Below are 21891 nucleotides of genomic sequence, written 5' to 3'. Positions count from 1 at the left end.
CAAAGCCAAGAAAACAAACCGCTCACATAGAAACACACACTTCACAGCTGGCATCAGTTAACCCTCATTCATTCACAAAGCTCCGACCGGGAGCACCAACACCCTCCATGAACAAGACCAACCGTCATACTGATATTCCAGTAGGACTAGTTCCAGTAAGGCCAGTAGTTTACCGTCATGCCTATTATTTACCGATTTCTTTATCCCACAATAGGTTTAATTCATTCAGTTCTCAACTGTCAAATGATAAGAAATCTACAAAACCTCTTATTTTCATTCATGTTTTTTGCCAAGTATGTTTGCACATACAAGGATTACAGACACTTTAATAACATACATATTTTAACATATTCTTAAATATATAAATTTCCATTTTCTTTTTACTATTTTTTGTTTTGTTTATTAAGTCAAATTCCTTGTATGTGCAAACACACTTAGCAATAAACCATTTCTGATTGTGAAACTACTGGCCTTATACGGTCATGAAGAGAGCCAATCACCTGACAGCACCAAACAATTGCTTCCCATTTTATATAATCACTTAGTGCATTGCTCAAGAATTCCTGAGAGTAGTTGCAGCACAAAAAAAAAAAAAAAATAATTCTAAGGCAACTTCATCCCAATATATATCATATTGACTATTAATTCTGTGCTACTATGCAGGAGGAAGAGTATTCAATGTACGCAGGTTTTAAAGAAGTATTTCAATCACAATCTTAAACGTTATCGAGTGAGTTAATGGACTAGATATGGAAGGTCAGACAAAAAGGCTTGAAGCTCTCAAATCTCATAGTGCAAATAAACTACAAATAAAAAAGAAAGAAAAAGATTTACTACACAAGGAGCAGATAGTGCACACAAGGCCAGTACAGCGCGACTGCTACAGCATGTTCTGTCTGCATGGGTTTCAAGAGAATTGGGAATAAAAAGACAACTGCCGTTGTTTAAAGCCATTAATGATTGCATCACACACACTGTGAAAGGCCTTAATGTACTGGTCCCGGGAAAGCATGACGAAACTAAAAAGGTTTTTGGTCAAAGACAGATTAACTCAAAGGATAATGGCCCCTTTAGACACAGCGGTGGCCGATCTATAAGAACTGCCATGTTAACATGTGATACAGTACTATACATGTTAAATAACAGAAAAGCATGCTGAAAAATGTCAAACAACAAAGTCATTTTGTGTTCCAGTTACATCAAAAAGGTTTTCAACCCCCTGACTTTTTCCTCGCTCGGTTGCCGTCTCTTAACCCCGGATGGAATGTGCCTGTATTATTGCAGTACCTGACAGGGTTTAATGTGCAAAGATTGCTTTCAAGGTAGAATCGCCAAAACAAGACAGGCAGCCCATAAGAAAAGGCGGTAAGTCACATGGAGATGTTGAGTCAAAATCTTTAGCGCAATGCAATGTTTCGTAAGACTTGTGATTTGTGTCCCCTCCTTGGATTTGGTCTCACGAAAGAGTTTCAGCAGAAGAACCATAATAAATAACAATAAATAAATAAGTACAGAAAAGGGGGGGGGGGGGGGGGGGGGGGGCACCATCTCATTCATCCCCTCACCTATTTGCCCATTTTCTATTATTTTTCTTTTCAAATAAGGATCCTAAATGAGCGCATTGGAAGAAATCCACAGCCTTTGGGAAAAGAAGAATCGTCTTCAACACAATCAACATCAACTTATCGACCCGAACTTTGTCTCTTTTGGTCAGGCATTTAACACAGAGCTCTACGGCCCTGAAACACTCAAACATGGAAGCAGATTCTCTCTCATGGCTTTCAAAACCGTTGGGAAGAGTCTTCTCTTCAAACCCAACATTGGCTACAATTCACCTCTCTCCTCTCCTGTTAACTGAGGATTTAAGAAAACAGTTCAACTAAAAATCTTTGGTTTAAGCACCAACTGAAAGCAGAGATTACCACTAACAAGAAAAGACACAACGAACATTATTGCTCTCAATGTACAGAATGAGTTTGATTAATTACACTGCGTTTCCACTGATAACCACCAGAGGACAGAGGGCACACAAACTCATTGTTGTGATCTAGGTGATATGACTTCTGAATTGCACCTGAATCAATACATTTAATATTGTAACTACAATCTAACATCTTCAAAAGTCCCTTCATGTTGCAGCTCTGGATTTTAGTTTGCATAGAGAAAAGCATCCCAGTTCCCACACACTCAACACACTCAACACACGCACATCCAGCTAGAAAAATCAAACCAAACAGCTCAAAACTGAAGTATATGAAATCAAACAGCAAACGAGAAATAAAATCTAAAAGACAAATGAAATAAAAACGCCAAGAGCCAGAAGACAAACATTTAAAATATCTAAGAAAACCCGTTTTCCATTTTTTTCTTTTAATATCATTTAGTTGTTTTTATTTTGTAAGCGCTCTCTATGTGGGAGCAGCAGGTCATTAGTCCAGCCACCTGAGTGAGATTTTTTACTGTGGATGCTCAACCACACAGACACGCACACATATACACACACACACACACGCGCGCACACACACCCTCTTTTTTACTATTCCTCTTCCTCCACTTCCTCTTCTCCAATTTCCTCTTCAACTTCATCAGCCCATCGGTCACGCTGCGCGGCCGGTGAGTGGGTTCCTCCTGGATCTTCTCCCTCCGCCTCTCGGCCCCCTCGCCGCTCCAGACCTCGCAGGAAGAGCTCCGGATAGCCGGCCAGCCTGTGAGGCCCAAGTTGAGCCAAAGCCTGAAGGGCGAGGGATCGCTCCCTCTCGACGTCACATGGAAACATCAGCGGGGGGCCGACACCGGATCCACTCCCACCATCCAGCAGCGTGTGAGGGAAGAACGTGGAGGAGTGGGCCTGTAAAGACAAGACCTCCAGAGGGTTGGACTGCTCCATCCCGCCTTCATCTCCTCTCCCATCCTCCCCAAGCTCTGCCCCACGTCTGGGCCGACGAGTGCGCAGCTCCAGGCAGCTGTGTCCCTTGCGGTGACGCTGGAGGTGGTCCTCTCGGGCAAAGGCCTTGTGGCAGAGCGGGCACTCAAAGGGCCTCGCCCCGCTGTGGAGGGACAGGTGGTTTTTTAGGTCGTACGAGTGGAGAAAGCGGGCAGGGCAGTGAGGGCAGGGGTATGGACGCTCGCCGGTGTGTTTCCTCATGTGGATCTTCAACTTATCATTCCTAATGAGGGGAAAAGGAAGAATGAAGAGAAAGGAAGGGAAAAGTGAGAAACAAGAATAAAAGATTGCAATACATTGTAAATCTTTGTGCACATTATATGTGAGTAGTAACTGTACCGGGTGAAACGGACTCCGCAGGCCGAGCACTGGAAGGGCTTCTCCCCAGTGTGTGTCCTCATGTGTCGGGGCAGTTTTCCTGCTCCGTGGATGATCTTCTGACAAACCGGGCACTGCTGGGGCGTCTGAGACTTCCTCTTTCTCCCACCTCCCGCTGCCGAGGCCGCCGCTCCTCGGTCAGCTACAGAGGTAGGTACGGAGGTGCTTTCCATCAGCACACCGTCGTCACCGAAAGCCTCCATGTCCTCATCCTCTGACAGCTTGTCATTCGAGGGCGGGACAAGAGGTGGGTGGGCTATATGGGGGCGCTCATGCAGCCAGTGAAGGAGCCCTCCATTTAGTGTCGCCCCTTTCCCTGGCTTTCGGATCGCCCTGGGATCTCCGTTCTGCCTGGATTTGACGCGGAGCTCCTCCTGTTCGGGGCTGGGAGGCTGGGTAGACGGCAGGGAGCGGAAGCTGTCGGACGAAGGTGAAGGGTGCGAGACGGGAGAAGCAGGTGGTGGGTTAAAAACGGAGTTGATGTGACGTGACGTACATTTTTTCATCTTCTTTTTGTCCATTTTTCTTCGAGACTCTCTCTCCACCCCTCTCTCTCCCCCCGCCATCCTCTCAGTAGCTGTGTTTTGGGCTCTCTGCTCCTCCGTTATCTCCCCCTCCGCCTTCTCCCCCAGGATGTCTCTGCACGCGTCGGCCACACACTTGATGCCCAGAAGCTGAGCCCCTCGCAGCACATCTCTCATCCCAGAGCTGGGGATGGTCAGAGTGGCAGTGTAGGCAAACTCCAGCAGGGCGTCCAGGGCGTTGGGTGCCACGCAGTCGAGCTGGCACACGCTGAAACCTCCTCCGCCCTCGCCGCCCGCCTCCTCCGCCCCGAACAGCCCGCGGAAGTAGAGACTGACGGCGGCCATGACAGAGCGGTGAGTTGGGTAGCGTTCCCCGCGGGATGTCAGAGTGAGGTCACAGAGAAGGCCTGTCCTCCTCTGGTCATTTAGGTGGGACAAGAGCTCGTTGCTGTGCTCCGGGAAGGGGATCCCAATCAGACCGTCCTCTCCTGGAGACATTGCCACCTATGCGTGAGAGAAAAAGGAAGATCAGGTTAAGTGGAGGGAATGAGGTCTGAGCAAATGGAGCAATTGACAGATTTGTACCCGTCACAATCAGCATTTAAAATGAGTAAAATATTTTCGAATGAATTCCATCTTTCAGAGAGCCAAGCATAGACCGAAAAGTACCGAAAAGTAAATCTTCTGTAGCGTGACTGACACAAGGAGTTCCTTTCACGTGAGGGACAATTTAAACCGGGCTTAGCAACAACTCTCACCCCTTATCCTACCCCCCCCTGGTACTTTCTCTCCAGATTACTAAATCAGGAGGTGGTGATTTTGGCCAGTGAGATGGGGGTTGAGGCACCGGAAGGCCAATGCGATGGAGATGACGGAGTCAGCAGGAGAGGCAAAATATAACAGCAAGAAGGAGAAATAATGAGCAGAGAGAGAGAGAGAGAGAGAGAGAGAGAGAGAGAGAGAGAGAGAGAGAGAGAGAGAGACAGATAAAACCAAATGATCGATAACGACGACGTGGAAAGGATGCAGCATTACGCAATGTACGGTATATTCCCGTGTGAAACCCTTATAGCATTAGCCGTTTGATTAAAATACCTGGAGAAGACAGAGAGGCACAAATGGAGGATAGAGAAGAAAGAAAATCAAGCGGGGGACAGGGAGGAAGTTACTGTGGCTGTGGGTGAAAGGGGGGAGTACCAGTGAAAGAATGAGGAAGGACGAAACAGCAAGATAATGATTACACTCTTTACGACGACTGGAATAAAAGTACGTCATTCACAAACTTACTTATACCATACGGCCAGTTACTATATTCCATATATTTCAATCCTCTAAGTTTTTTTTTTATCTCAATAAAAAGGATCTTTACCAGTAAATTTGCCGACGCAGAGGTACGAGTGTTGGGTCGAAGGTGAACTATCGTACTGCAAGTCAAAGGACAATAACTTTCTTTATTTCTCTTTGTGAGACACAACAAGGTCTGTCGGTAATAAGACCCAACAACTCTCTTCTTTGACTCCCTAAGCTCGCACCTCACCTTGGCCACGCTATACCTGCTCAACAATATCTCTCACACACACCTGAGCAGACCAGATTTTCCACAAACAACTCACCCTCCAGATTCCCCCTCCCTGCCCTTCATCTCCCTTCCATAGAAACTGGCAGCCCCCTGGCCATCCAATAACAGTGTTCACACAGTGCCCAGAGGGCTCTGCACAACGACGGTACATCCACCTGACTAACCTGCTCCAAAACACACCTTATTAAATACACACAGAGACAAGAGCACACACACACAAGCACCCGTACACACATTGCGTGCCAATCTGAGGCTCCCCCTCCACTATTGTTACATTTAACCTGTTCTGTGATGAACTTAACACCTATTTATAACACATACTTGCGTACGTATAAATGTGCTCCACCCATTAAAAAAATGAAGACACAAAAGTACAGCATTTAGTACAGCTAAATAATTACCTCTCACAAATTTGCCAACACTTCCCATCACGCAAATCGATATCAAACCTCCCAAATGTTGCTTTTCTCATCCCCAGGACGAGCTAAAGTACCCAAATGTTCAGCCTACCTTCTCCGTCTTCATGGGCACGGGCACAGTCAGCCGGAGACGAGAAGGCGCGTGTCTCACGGCATCCATCTTTCTGCGCTTTACAACTCTTCTCCCTCTGCTGTTTTTGAAAACCACTTTTTTTTTCCTATTTCCTTCAACCCTTAGATGTTTAACTTAAAGGACTGATCTCTCCGTCAGAAGTCGGGGTAAAGCGCTCATCCTTGGGGATGTCTACCTCTTTCACACAGTCTGTCACTCAATCTCCTTCCTGTTGTATCAAAAGAGGGTTCATAGTGACGAAGGCAGATTCAGAGATAACCAACCCTCCCCCCCCCCCCCCCCCCCAGGTCGCCTACGCGCCCCTCTCTCGCCAAAAACCCAACGGCCCATTTTCCGAACACTTTCCGATAAACAGCAACTCCTCGTCGACCTCTCCCTGTTCAGAAAGAGGCCGACAGGTAGGTCAGGAGCAGTCTATCTAAGGTCATGGCGGCACTGTGGATGATGTAGAATGAATAACCTTCAGGCTGCAGACCAAACGCATCAATTGAACTGGTTTGACAGGAAGGAAACCGACACAAGCAACCAAAGCACCTCAGAAATACCAATATTTCTTCAGTCAACTCACAGAGCGTCAAAGTTGAACAATCATGTAAGAACCAAAATCATATTGGCATTATGAGTCATATTACACCCAGGAACAAACATTCAGGTAGGTGCAATATGAGAGCAAAACCATATTGCGTCGTACGGCAGAGAAACTGGTGCAGAAAGCTCTTCCTTTGTAACACGGGCATGCTAAACGTCACCAAGTGCTCTTTATAGACAAATAAAAAAACACTACGCTCTCCATAACAGATATTTACTGTTATTTTTCAAGCCAAAGGAAGTTTCACAAGAGTTATCTCTACAGCTTGAGGCAACAAGGACGGCATGTGCTGCAGGCGCTGACACAGAAGAGTGAGGAAGTTAAGGGGCATGCGTTTGCTTTGTCTCTTGCACACACGGACACTGTTCTTTTCTTTTTGCATTCACACCACATCCCATTTATACTAGCCAATATGCTAATAGATCAATCATTTAAGTCCCTTTTCAAGCAATGACAAATTCTCTGGTTCCAGATTCACTCACGAATGAGAGGATTATCTGCTTTCTTCTGTCTTATATGAGTGTAAACTGAATATCTTTAGACTTTGGATAGTGGGTTGGACAAAACAAGTTAAAAAAAAGTTGTGATGGAGCATTTTTCACTATTTTCTGACATCTTATGGACAAATATTTAACGGAGAAAAGAATGTGTAGATGAATTGTTAGTTGCAGCCCTGCATAATACACAGATGTCTAATAACATGCTGGAAAAGAAGCATCGCAGGGAGAAAGAGACCCAGCAGAAGGTCACCACCTGAGCCTCAGCAGGACAGAGTGTAAAAGCATCCCTTGACCTTGCGTGCGTACACTTTGTCTCAGTGTAAGTAGACACGACAACAGACCTGAATGTCTCATTTAAGGAACACCATCAACGGTACTCATTGTTTAAATCCATCCACAGGAAAACAGCATGGTTGATAGTAATTATTGTGTGCGTAAATACACGATATATATCACGTTTGGCCCAATTTCTGAAATCCCTCAATGAGCGAAACGTCACTAAAACAGAAATCTCAAGCAAAGCAGTGTAGACAAGCGAGACACAAAGGGGTTTCAGGAGGAGCACACAACAGCGCACGTTAAATTTCCGGCACAGGGGAGAGAGAAAAAAAGCAAAAAAAAAAAAAAGCATCATGGGTGGTTGGTGGTTCGAGCTTGTTATTTTAGGCATATTCCTTAGAACACAGGCGTGTTCGGAAAATAATAAGATTGCAAAGAAGTTGCAATGATTCCCATACATTTTCTGTCAGTGAGTCAATTAATACTGACACAAGATAACACACACACACACACACACACACACACACACACACACACACACACACACACACACACACACACACACACACACACACACACACACACACACACACACACACACACACACACACACACACACACACACACACACACACACACGTATTTTTGTCGCTAACCAAGGACATGTCTGCATAAGTTGCCGAATCTTCCAACATATAGCAACTAATGTTAAAACAGGCAGATACCACAAACACATCTTGTCTTTCAAACGAAATAACGTTAGTTTACAAGCCGGTATTCAACTATGATCATTAAAAATAATTACTGTCATTGTACAGTTATGTTTATTCACGCTAACAAGTGATCACTGCCATAAAGTGAAATAACTGATATCGTGTTTAGGTGTCATTTCAAGTAATCGATCATCTTTCCAAAACACACAACCACAAAAAAAAAGCTCACTTAAAGAGTATTTTATCTCAACTAAATCTGCCATTTGATCACTTTTTACAGACGTTAAGATATTATCCTTTCAACTATTGGGTCTCATCTTTCTTTGTTTTCACCTCCTACTCTTTTTGTCGACGGTGGAGGAATTCACCTCCTCTGCAACTCTACGGTTTCCTCATCCCTTGCTTTCATTATGTGCACACTCTTCCTCTCTCTTCACAACAAGGATGTCATATGTTAATAACTACAGTTAAAGAACTGCCAATAACATCTGGATATTTTCTATGATTTTGTCTTTATCCAACAGTCAGCCCAAGTGTCACAAACCCAAAGAAAGAAGTGCGTTGTACGACTAGACCGTAAAAAGTAAGAGAACTCAAATGAAACATTTAGAAGAGAATCCATCGGGGACTGCTTTTTACTGACGGGGAAATGGAAACTTAAATCCACCATTACTGTCCACTTCCACGCCTCAGAGTAACTCACTTGACACAAATATGGTTAGAGGCCAGGAAAATAAGAGCAGCAGCATTGACCAAACCTGCACACAAAGATGTATTCTTCAGTATAAAAGTAGGTTATAGGTTTGCACCGTCTATATCATGAAATCCCTCTGCTCACACTCAAGTGTGTGATGACTGGAACTAGAACCGTTAGTGTTGTTTTTATGGGTCTTATTTTCCGTTCGAAGGTTGTACGTGTTCCCAGTCCACCTCAATTATATCAGGCTCCAGCGCTACAGGGGGAAAATATGACTTTATACTATTCACAGAAGACTGTGGCGGAGAGGGAGAAGGAGAAATGCTTTATGAATTCTGATGTCAGATGTTTTCCAAAGTGCCCGTTTGTGACGGTGTGTGTGTGTAAGTTGGTTAATGTGAGCTCGTACGGTTGGTTGCATGTGTTGCAGCTTTCTCAGTACTCTTAGTACTTAAATAAAGTCTAAGGATAACTCTTAGGCTTGAACAAAGTCATGAATTAATTTGAATGTAAAAAGGTAAAAAGAGTAACATTTTAAAAGCACATGTAACAAAATTTAGCAACAATATTTTGTGTTTTTACATCCAACATGTTATGTTATAAAATACCTGTATGGAGATACATTTCTAAATATTGCAGGAGCTGAAAAACATTAAAGAATGTATTTATAACAGCAAAATCACAAATAAGGAGCAGTTGTCTATTCTGTACAGCAAATGAAACAAGTGTTTTCATTCAGATAGAACCCACTCCTTGAGAAGTCATTCATAACCACAACATAACAAACGATGTTGCTGAACGATCACTGTGCCAGAAAAACAAGAAAGCGACCAAACCCATGGAAAGTAAGATACAAGCTCATACCGTATCTCCCCCACTCAACCGTCTTCCTCTCACCACTGTACTTCTGTGTGACACACTAACTTTAAGGGTTAAGAAAGAAGGTTTTTACCCTCACGTCACTTATTTGGGGTAGTGAGTGTGGTGCTGGGACACCTTCTCTGAGGAAGAGTAGGGGAGGAGGAAATGTGGGGGAATGAGAAGAGATGGGAGTACACGCATCTGCCAAACCAAAGCTGCCCGACAGAGCACTCTCACAGGACTATCTGCGGGCAAAACGTTCACGTTTAAGCAACAAATACAAAACTACATTATACACAAAGCTGACCCATCCAGATCTTCTAATAAAACGGCTCGTCTCTGCCAGGAGATAAAACACAAGCTCCACCCGTTCTGCGTCCCAATAGTTCCCCCTGGACTGAACATTTGCATCCCACCAGGAGATATAAAAACAGATGCACCCGGGGAGAATTTGAATCTGCATTTGAATTTGTCAAAGACCAGACTTGAGACACCATCATGATAATAAGAATGATTGCAGCCTGCCATGACGGGACATAAAGAGGAATGGAGAGATAGAATAAGGAGTCCAGTGGGCTGATGTTACTCAGCAGAACTTCAGTCTTTTATTCACGAAGACCCTGCAACCAAGCCCTCCTCTGTCTTTACAGTAACTGGGGCATTATATGGTGTGTGTGTGTGGACGCATGCGCACATTGTGGTCTTAGTTCCAAGAGCACATTACATTATTCATTTGGCTGGCAGAGCGGAGGCCCTTATCCCCTCGACCTCACACACCACAAACTCTCCACTGCGAGCTACAACAGTAGCCAGTTTGCATGCCAGACCTGAACAGCAAAGTGAGGATTATCAGTTTGTCCACACACGGACATTTGGGTGCACACATATATACGCTCTGTCCTGTAACATTCACCAACTTCTGACCTGAAGTTTAAATAAATAAGAAATAAACTCTTTGTGAGGGTATCAATTACCCTAATAATGTTAAATAAACACCTTCAATTTAACAACTAGGTATATTTTTGGGGACTAATATCGGGGCATTATGAAAGATGTTTTCTCACAAGAAGACTTGGTAGTAATTCTACTCAACTTTAAGGGTTGAATGACAGCAGAGAACAATAATATTTTATTGTAATAAAGCCTTCGGGACCAGTAAGAGAATCTCCACACGATCCCGTGCCTCATATTACAATAAAATATGTAGATTATATTGATATATTACCCTGGTCTATGTGCAACCCTACATACTGTACCATCAACCTTTAATTTATTGTTTTCTTTTACTAAGATATGGTACTAAGTTTAACACATGAGTGATGTTGCTCACTAGTCTCCATGTTTGAAGCAGGATGCATCCATTAGTGATTATTTGCCCACTTTTTAAAATCATTTTTATACAATGTAAAGCTATTTCTTCTTTACAACTTTTTGATTCTGAAGAGACATTGTATATTTTTTGTAATTTTTTCTCAAATTAGTTTAATATGTAACATTTCTGCATGGTTTGCCACTGCGAAAATATGAAAGAGCAGGAGCAGGAAAAGAAATAAATCTGAGGTTGGAAAGAGGAAAAGATTTGAAAAAGAGACAACAAAAGGAACATGAGGGAGGTACGTTTTCTAAAAACATACATGTTCTTAGAAATCACACAAGAAAAAGGAGGTATGGGGGAGGACAAACACATGAGAGTGAGTGAACGGGGAGTGGGTGTCGAGATATACTCGGAGATAAAGCAGAGAAGAGGCTAAGACAGGAAAATCTAGTCCCGGCCTCGAACAATCTGTGTTAGCGAGGAGACATGAAACAAGAGGAGACAGAGTTAAGTTACAAGGGGAGAGGAAGGGGGGAGACAGAAAAAGAGAAGGGAGAGAAGCAGTGACATGACGACTGGGAGACAAAACCCATGCACGCAGTCACAGGAAGTAGCAAGAGTCCTCGCAGGTGTGTGTGTGTGTGTGTGTGTGTGTGCAGATGTGGTAGAAGCCACCTCTATCATTAGCGTCGCCAAAAGCGAGTTCCACCCTCGGGTTCAAAATCATAATCCAAAGTAATTTTGCGTCGAGCATTCACATGGAGAGGAGACAATGTTAATGTTTTGTAAATACATTTCTTGATTACATTATTTTTTTACAGATTAACTTGAGAGATATTTTTATTATAGACAGTAAAAATTGTACATTCACAACTAGAGATTCCCTTTTCAGTCAGACTTTCCATCAAGGCCAATATCAGACTCTTAGTAACCAATAATAATAATAATATGAATATATAATTTGTATTTTTAAATACACTTCTAATTATCTTGTTTTACAAATTTGATGTAGCTATGAAAATAAAGAGTCACAGAGGAGTAACAATCTGCTTTCTGTCAATAGACACCAGAAACAAAACAATGACATATTTAGTGGCACTGTCCCTTTAATTTACTGTGTGTGTGTGTGTAGAGTGATATTAAAGGCCAAGTTATGGATGTAATTGTGTGTTATGCAAGTAGTTGCAAAGTTAATAATTTCTGTTATTTTTAAATATTTTTTAAATCATTTAAAAAGGTGAGCGATGCTGAGTTTAATGAATTACTCTAAAATTATATTCAGGTTTTTTCATACTCTGATCTGTTGCCATTTTCTACAAATGTTTTGCTGAATGCTCTTTGAAATTGAAATAAAAATGTAAATAAGCAATTCATAAAAGAACATTCATGAATTTTACACGAACCCATAAACTGTGACGACACATTTTAAGTAGCATCAGATTTAACCAAATGTTTGCATTTGTGCATCTATGTTGAAACTGAACATAAAAAGAACAACTGACAATATATTCATAATTTAATAGCGCTATTATTACTAGTACCAAGTACTATAAATCCGTTTTGTGACACTTTTTTTAAAATATCTAACTATACAATGCAGTCCAACATAAACTGCAGATGGGAAAATTACTTCGGAAATGAATCTACAACTCTAATCATTTAAAATAATACAGTAGCTCAAAGACAAAGGTTGTGTGGAGGTTTTATCCACACAGACACTTTAAACCCATGAATGTGTTCACGTGTGTGCATCGATTACTGGAGGTGTACTCCTGTTCCTGTGTGGGTGAATGTGGAGATGTTCGGAAGACACAACTCTCAGTATGTTATGTTTGTTATTGTTATTATTTAGCCCTCGGTTTGGGTGGTGGGCTGATGCTAATTAAGTGTGTTCATTGTGTGGTGCTCACAGTTTCTCAATGTGCATTTAAGCCAACAATCAATTGACTACAGCACCGCTACACTGTTGTTTGCTGTTGGTGATCCTTGCACTACTGTTTTTTTTTACCTAGTTAGTTAATTTAATACCACTCTTTTTTATTGTATATACTGTGCATTTAAATGTATTATATTCTGCTCTGTTATTTTATTGTATTGTATATATTGAGCATCTTTCATACTTTTATCTATCCATCTATCTACCCTGAGAATATATATACATGCAAAGAATGAATGAAGCAAATAATAGCAGCAAAAATGAACGAGTGGTAGCTGCAGAACACAACAATATCAGTTTTTGAACTGAGCTTTTTAGTTTAGAACACACATTTAGACTCACTTATATATTATTTATTTTTATATTATTATGATATGACATAATTTTTTTTTTCATAAGTTGCCACATCACTGGGAGGGTCTCAACAACTGCTGCTGCTGCTCTCCTACACAAAAAACTGCTATTGCAAAAGCACTGGACACACACACACACACACACACACACACACACACACACACACACACACACACACACACACACACACACACACACACACACACACACACACACACACACACACACACACACACACACACACACACACACACACACACACACACAGAGAGAGAAATGACGAAAAACTAACTGATCCTGATCAGTTTCCTCTTCCTGTGTCTCAGTAAAGATGGTCGAGCACTAGAACAGATGGAGAGATAAATGGAAGACAAAGTGATACATAGAGAAACAGCTCAGACAGAGATCAAGAAAGAAGAAAGCAAAATAAAACATTAAGATCTGTACAAGCAGAGAGAAGTAAAAAAGCACATCGGAGGACATGAGTGAAAGATGCGTCACCTTCCTGATAAATCAGCTTAGCGGCGCGGTAGGGAGGGGAGGAGACGGTTTACTGTAACTAAAGTCCATGAATTAGATCACAACTTCAGAATAACTTCCACTAGTGCACAACTGCATCACCCACTGCTGTGCTGTCAAAAGAAAAGTCAGGAACCAGACAGCTGCAAACACGCCGACAGACGTGAGGTTAAACCGACCGATGACTTCTCTTCCAGATGGACGTCTCAGAGAAATCATGATCCTCTATTTCACACTGTGTATGATGGATGTTTGAGAAGCATTTCTTGAGGAACAATAGAAGGAAGAAGCGATAAAAGAAATGCATATTTTGTCAGAGAATTTTGGTCCAATTTGTTTTATATATTAACAAAACAAAAGTGACTTTATTATTCCAAAAGGGAAGGTATGCAGCCTTTTTGGAATAAAAGCCTCCATTTGCTGCTGGAGTTCCCCTTTGAACATCGCACTTCAAAGAGGTCAGTTTCAGCAGCAATGACTCCCTTTGCCTGCTGATGTTTGGGTGTTTGTTCTCACTTTCCCTGAAGTGTTGTCTCACTGTACCTATTTATGATAACCGCCCGCTCAATGTGTACAGAAACAATTGCACTGTTACTAGAAGAGCTGAATCATGATCACTCCTTGAGCTTTTTTTTTTTTTTCTCAAGCCTGTTTTCTCTCTCTTCTCAGACTCTTTACAAGAAGAAGAATAAGAGTCACGGCCACCTGGCGATTGGTTAACACTGGGTGGCGTGGGATGCGAGGCTGGTGGTCGAGAGCGAGGGAGGGCTGTCAAATGCTACAGAAACTCATGACTGAAAAGAGGAAACGGCAGATACATAACTTCCTCTATTGACACAGATCGAGTGTGGGCAAGACTCAACTGTATCAGCAGCAGACTGAATTACGGACACAGTGTAGTCACCCCTGTGCCATTACTGCCTCAAAGTGGGGAAACAACCGCTATATATGGTGAAAATGGGCCTTTTGTGCAGAGGTCATGGATTTTGCACATTTTAAAAATAAATGGGACTCATAATCATAAAACTAATAAGTTACAGCAGTGAAATAATCACCACAACTTCGTGAAAATAAACCACTGAAATACATTGTTGACACACACCAGTCTGACTGCAGAGGGGAAATGTCTCCTTGTTTGTTGCGTGAACGTGAAAATAAGAGTCGGGAATAGAGAGGTTTTCTCACAATAAAGATTGTTGCAACGTCGACAAAAAGCCTCAGAAAAAGGGTGAGAAACCTCAAAATATTAGGGGCAAAGATAGAAGCCTTTACTTTCATCAACTCCTACTCTGCCTCCCCCGTTCGGTCTCTCTCTCTCTTCCCACCTCCCACCCTCTCAGTCGGTTTGTACGAAACTGAAAGAACCATGTATGAAAAGGGGGAATTTATATGGGCTCACATGCCCCAATTAAAGCATTTCCTGGAACTGTGTGCATGCATGTTCATATATATATATACATATATATATATATATATATACATATATATATATACATATATATATATATATATATATATATATATATGTGTGTGTGTGTGAATGTTTGCATGTGTTGGGTGTATATATATATATATATATATGTGTGTGTGTGTGTGTGTGCGCCTCATCCGACAGACCACTTAATGTCACTTCCCCCTACCCATCAGATCACAGACACATGGTTGTCACTAGTGTAGCAAAGCCAAGGTCACATGATATGTCACACCAACTTGCCCACTACACACGCACATACACACACACACACACACACACACGCACATACATACACACACATACATGGACGCATACAAATTCAAACTCGACTCAAATGAAATCCAAGCGCCGATGACTTTATGTAACATATTATCCGTTTTTATGCTTAAAGGTCTTTGAAAGAGAGGAATGCACACCACAGCACGATACTCTATCATTTATAGACTGTTTTCTTTAAAGTATTTTGAAATATAGCTTCGAAAATGTTTTACAACTGAAATCAGTGCGTTAAAAAGCAAAAATCAATTAATTCAGTGTAGTTGGAGATGCTCTTTATAGTCAAATGTCGTATAGTAAATAATATATACACATTCGCATTAAATAATTCAATGATCTAGATCAGTGGTTCTTAACCTGGGTTCGATCGAACCCCAGGGGTTCGATGAGTCACTCTCAGGGGTTCGGCAGACACACACTGCGGTCAAGTGAGCCGCTGCTTTAAAAATGAATGACCGTCTATTCCTTAAGGTGCGTTCACACCGAGCGCCCCGTTCGGTGTGAACGCACCGTGATTTTGTGTGCAACTGATGCATGGTTCATTTTGTGCACTAACAAAATATATACCTATGATTTTGAAGAAATCATATTTTATTTTTCCAATTACGAAGGGTTCGGTGAATGCACTGATGAAGCTCGCAGGGTTCAGTACCTCCAATAAGGTTAAGAACCACTGATCTAGATATTCATTGGAGCAGTTAGTGCAAGATCATTATTTTAGGGTACAGTCTCCTCAGCAAGATAAAGGAATATCAGAAATATGGATTCCTTGTGGTCCAGTTTTAAGTCTTAAAACCTGGAGTTGTAATCATTTTTTTTGAGTCAGTTTTTCTCGGTTGAAGTAACTAGAATTTTAAATTTAGTATCCGTTTTATGATCTCTAATAAAGTACACTATTCATAAATTGAGCTTTAGACAGTCGATAAAACTCACAGGTTTTTCGTTGTCATAATTCATATTCTCTCTAGGTGCATTTTAATTGCAAGCTTTTTTTAATTATCCAGCATAGCTTTAGCCTGAAGCTCAAGAAGATGTTAATGTTGTTGGTCCTCGTTTAGCCTGTTACACCAACATCAATACCTTTAAAGCTTCTCAAAAGCAGTGTTGCATTGTTGTGATTGTATCACATACCAAAAAACTATAAATATCATAAGCCCGTTTTAAACACAAGAGTGTATTTTTGGCATCATTCCCTAACCTTCTCTAAAAGCCAATTGTAGTTCTATAACTGCAGAGGAGTTGACTTCCAGGTTGCCTATAAAATATTCAAAAGTTTGACCACTTTATTCAGCTCATATTTATTGCAAAGACAATGAAGTTTTCAAGTAGCCTCCTCCATCATTTAAAGAAAAACTATATTTAATCAGGTTTGACCCCCACAACAATGCGTTTGTGGTGTAAATTGCGGTGTGACAGACTGAATAAAACAGATGCACATTTCACCGTTCTGGATGATTCGCATGAGGAAAATCAGACGAGCTCTTTTCTAAGTACATCTCTTCTTTGTGTTACACAGACAGGACGCGCTGAGCTCCATCAGTCAGTCCATTTCTTATCATTTAGGAATTGATTTAACTTGTTTTTAAAAATCGGAAATCACAAATGTTTTCATTGATTCATTATTCTTACATTCATCTGTATACGTGAGTATGTTAAAACACACTGGGCATTTAGTGCGGTTAGAAAAGCTCATTATACAATATGAATGAAAACATCAATGACGCCTACAGCAGTAATGAGATGGCATTTCCCTACATAGCACCCACAAGTTGAAACAACTTCACAAATTTGCAAAACATTACGGCTTCCAGCATTTACATTATGGGTGAATAAAGAGAACAGGAAACAGCGTTGGCTCCTATTCACTCCTGTGCAAGTTGCCAAGTGTCGGGCTCATTCACATGAACGACAGCATGAAAATAACTGGAGTCGGCTAGCAGTGCATTTTACAACTAGGACCTATTTAAGTGTTCGTTTTGGGAAGTGGATTTATCTAAAAAATAAAAGTCTCTTTCCCAAATGTATGTCTAAGGGAAAAAGTCCTTTTGGGCCCCATGGCATCCCGTGACGGACCCGGCTGATGTAATTAAACTGTTTGGCCCCTACGAAAACGTTCTTCAAAGCCCAGTGCCCTCTCTGGGGGCTTAGTTTACATCATAGTATAAGAAGGGGACGTAGTCACGACGGTTTTGAAGCCTCGAGTTCACAGTTCTCAGTTGGTCGTAACCGTCTCCGTTTTTTGCAACCAGGAGTGACATGAGCGGGTGGAGCTAAGCAGAGCCGAATGTACAACGAGACATTTTTTAGCCGAACACAAGGTTACAATTAAAAGGGTTAAAGTTCTAAAACGAAAAAATGGAAAACACCCAGACCGGAGAACGCCATGGTAACGACCTGTCAGTGACAAGGTAGCCACACCGTGAAGCTACCTTCCTGCTGACATCTTTAACCTGTCCTAACTTCAAGTCCAGCCATGTTCCGACTGTTCCATTCACTCATGGAGCTGCAACTTTGGTTTTTACTCTAAAAAGAACCAGAATTTACTAAATGAGCATCATGTTGTATTACAGAAGACGTGAAACTAGCGAATGAGACCATAAACGTATGTTTACTGAGGTAACAAACCAGGTGAGAAGTACGGTCATTTTCTCATAGACTTCTATACGATCAGACTTCTTTGTGCAACCAGAGGAGTCGCCCCTTGCTGGCCATTAGAAAGAATGCACATTTACGCCTCTTCCACATTAGCTTCACTTTCACTCGGCCCCGGAGGTTGCGTATTTTTAAGATGACATATTTATATAATGAAGGATAAGTATATTTGGAGATTAATGAAAGACAAGCAGAATCAAATGTTGGGACTAATCACTCCAATACTTTGACAGTGAATTGTTCGGCTGCTCGTAGCCACTGAATGGTTTTCCCAAAAGTATCTGAAAGACATCAAACAAAGCACCTGTACAATCAATCACATCCCCCTGACAGCATGGCCACCATCGAGTGTGGCCATTTGGAGCAATTATTAACACCTTTGCCTTTTGACGCAACACTTTGTACTAACTGCTTCACTTGAAGGATAACAAACTCTTAGGATTATCTATGTCCCATTTTAACAAACATATTAATATATACGATGAGGGATTCCTACCTCCGGTCCATAAACCCAGGAGAAGATGGGTGCCGGGTTTCTTCTGCCTCTCGCTCGTCCCCCTCCTCTTCGGTCCTCTGCTCGGAGGTCAGCAGAGCTCATACACCTGAAAGAAAAGGCACAGAAGTGTTAACAAATTAACCCGGTTTGATCTCTGAGTCAGGCCTTCACTCGGCATGTGAACAAAGACATGACGAACTAATTGAGTTTTCTTCTCTCTTGTAAAATAGGTTAGATTAAGTTCGTGTGAACACACACGCACCAGGTGTAATTTGGGGTGGAGTGGGGGGTTCTTGTAAAAGAGCAGAAATAAAAAGAGGCTGATAGAAACCGACCGCTTCCTACTTTGACTTCTTCAGAAAAGTCAGTCAGTCAGTGAGGTTATGAAAGCGCCGCCCCCCCCCCCCCCCCCCCCCCCCACACACACACACACACAGACCTCTTTGAGTTGAATGTGATGAGCAGCATACCGTACATACTGTACTGTTATGATTTCCACAGATCTCTAAGAAATATTTTTTTAAATGTAGGAAGTGATGTGGGGAACGTGTCTGAAGTGCAGACTCAGACTAAACGCACAATGATGAAGCGTCACGGGGGAAACGACAGATATCAGCTAGCAGAAGCATGCCGGTAGAAAGCAGAGCAGGACGGAGGTCGCGTCAGGACAGCGGGAACGAGGGATGAAGCACAGATGTCTAATTATGTTGCAGACAAAGCTCGGGCAAACAGAGCTGGCATTAAGAATTTATTTTAAAACCCTGATGGCTCCTCCATATGTGTGGAGTCGTCCCAGAACGAGAGAGCAGGCCACTCACATGATGGCATGCACACAGGGATCAAAACAAAAAGACAAAACAAAAAAAAGCTTTGAAACTTGTCTTCCTCTTCGTCCACAAGCTCAGGCCGTAGCGGTCAGCCCCTCTGAAGTCCAGAGCTGAGCCCAAAAAACTAAAAAAACTCCAACAACACAAAAAGCATTAACTACCTGCATGCATGGCTAAAGATTTAACCAAACGGGCTGTGCCCAAGACAGGGAAACCAAACCCAAGCCAGTTGAGCTTGTTAGGCCGGTCTGTCAGAGGGGCGAGTCAGCAACATATCTACCTCTGTAATCACACACACACACACACACACACACACACAAGCCCACTTGCATGACAGCCCTCCCCACCCGTGAGGCAGGCAAAAAGCCCTAACCTAACATTACAGCCTGAACACATCCTATTGTAACAGTGACAGGATTAAAATAAAACACTGGGTGCGCCATGGGGAGGATGATGAGGATGATGATGATGATTAACAGACCACTGAAGGGGGATCATTTAGGTGCAGGAGGCAAAAAAAACAAAAAACAGATCCACTGCGTGCTCTGCGTGCCCATGAGCAGCAGAGAGGCAGGTAATGTGCGTGAGAGCAGGTTAGGTTTTGGATGTCAGCCGGTGTTCTCGGCTATAATTAGCAGCAGAGTCTCCAGAAACGTACCCGCCGACCCTGCTCTCCCTCTCTCCCTCTCACCCTCTCACCTGGCGAACATATCAGACAGCGGCTGCAGCACCTGCTGCAATAAAAACACTTCCACATAGCTTACGTTGCATGTTGTGCATTTAAAAGCCCAGCTGTATTATAACTGGGAATGAATGTCTACGAGAGTTAGCCTGCCGAGTAGGCTACCCGTGACGTAGTAGTCCTCCCGTGACCCCGATCGGGAAGGGAGGAGGGAGGGAGGTTGAGGCAAACCGGCACTGTCATGGCAAACGGACTTGTCACTTAAACTACATCACATATAAACTTAAAGGTGTTTGTGTTATAATTTACAATTTAAATCGACAGCAGGCAGGTGAAGCGGTTACCTGAGTGCCGGTGTGTCACCTGTTCAGACTCGTCGCCTCCCACCTGACCGGCCTCTACACTTCCTGGATTACTCCGTCCCACCCTGCCTACTTCTTCTTCTTTTTTAGTGCTCGCAGCTCTTGTCTTTTTCTTCTGCACCGGGGGGTCCTGTCGTCCTCAGCTCGACACCCGCGAGGTTTTAATCTTCGCCAGCTCGTGCGTCAGCGTTTTTTCTTCTTCTTGCGGGTCTTCTCGTGTCTTGTCTCTGCAGACCGCAGATTTCTCGGGGCTGTTGTGACCCCCCCTCTCTCCCTGTCTGTTGCCTTCGCTGGCCCACTCCGGCTCCCAGCTCCTTCTTTCTGAGAACCAGGAAGCGGCTTGCCCTACTTACACCCAGCCGCGGATTGGCTCTGGCAGGGCTGGAGAAGAGACCGCCGGGGTGGGCAGGGCACAGGGGAGGGAGGGAGGGAGGGAGAGAGAGAGAGAGAGAGAGAGAGAGAGAGAGAGAGAGAGAGATAGAGAGAGGACGGAGGGGGTCTGGCTCCGACGCGATAGGCCAAAAGCGGTGTCTGTCGCCGTGGCAGTGGCGGAGGGAGGAGAGAGGTGGGCAGGTTTGGAGACCCCGCTCCTCCTCCTCCTCCTCTCTCCCTCGGGCATCACCGCGCGCATAGGTGGGTAAGGTAGGGCGGGCAGTGAAAGCGGAGTGAAGGATATCTACCTATTGCTCACCTGTCCTTAGTGCCCTTCTACCCCCCCCCCCCCCCCCCCCAATCCCCTTGGCTCAGCAATATTCCCTCTGCAGCCCTCGTGATGTGACCACGGATGGAGAGACGGAAGTTCAGGTTCAAGTTAAACGGAACCTATTGTGATAAATGAAACTTTTACGGAGGATGTGTCACATCCAGTGCGAAGAGCAGCAAAGGGCAACACCAGGGACTTTTTTAAATGACTTGTGGTTAATCGGTGAATCACAAGATAAGACGTAGGACCTATCATCCATAGTTTGCTGAAGAGAATAATGCAGTAGATGAGTGAACTCTTTTTTTTTTTCCAGCGAAAGAAAAGTGACACAGACACCAAACAGCAGCCCTCATTTCACTGTAGAAAAAAACTTGCACACTTACGTATCCTGTTTGAAGTGGTTAGGGTATGGGAATCACCTCGCTTTTCAAAATCTCATCCTCGTCTACTGTAGCTCCAAGAGTGTGTGTGTGTGTGTGTGTGTTGGTGGGGTTTTGAAGTGAGGGTGCAGGAAGTCTATATATAATGTTGCGGTGAGCTCAGCCAGCCCACCTAGTGCCACCCCCCTAACCTTAAATCTGTGCTTATTCTGCGGTTGTGCTACCAGACAAAGACGTAAAACTACATGTGCACCACATGTTCCATACATGCAACTGATTCCCCATGTTTATATTAAACC

General features: G+C 43.0%; 1 protein-coding gene across 4 annotated transcripts; it reads right to left on the bottom strand.

Annotated features, from left to right (window-relative positions):
- Window positions 1-1540: 1540 nt before the first annotated feature.
- Window positions 1541-20919, bottom strand: zbtb7b (zinc finger and BTB domain containing 7B). Of its 4 annotated transcripts, XM_076109374.1 has the most exons (5): window positions 20492-20919; window positions 18639-18744; window positions 13514-13563; window positions 3284-4350; window positions 1541-3167 (listed from the first exon to the last, which is right to left on the bottom strand). In XM_076109374.1, exons 4-5 carry the CDS (start codon window positions 4342-4344, stop codon window positions 2537-2539), a joined length of 1692 nt encoding a protein of 563 aa, XP_075965489.1. In that variant the 5' UTR covers window positions 4345-4350; window positions 13514-13563; window positions 18639-18744; window positions 20492-20919; the 3' UTR covers window positions 1541-2536. The 4 variants fall into 4 exon arrangements, with proteins under 4 accessions (XP_075965489.1, XP_075965487.1, XP_075965486.1 ...); XM_076109372.1 differs by lacking the exon at window positions 13514-13563 and having other exon boundaries at window positions 20511-20918; XM_076109371.1 differs by lacking the exon at window positions 13514-13563 and having other exon boundaries at window positions 20492-20914.
- Window positions 20920-21891: the final 972 nt, after the last annotated feature.

The sequence above is a fragment of the Anarhichas minor genome, unplaced genomic scaffold, assembly GCF_050575085.1.
Source record: "Anarhichas minor isolate MPS153535 unplaced genomic scaffold, ASM5057508v1 ptg000041l, whole genome shotgun sequence".
In the NCBI taxonomy this organism is placed as follows: Eukaryota; Metazoa; Chordata; class Actinopteri; order Perciformes; family Anarhichadidae; genus Anarhichas; species Anarhichas minor.
Note: the sequence above shows the minus strand (reverse complement) of the source record. Positions and strands in the feature narration are given on the sequence as shown.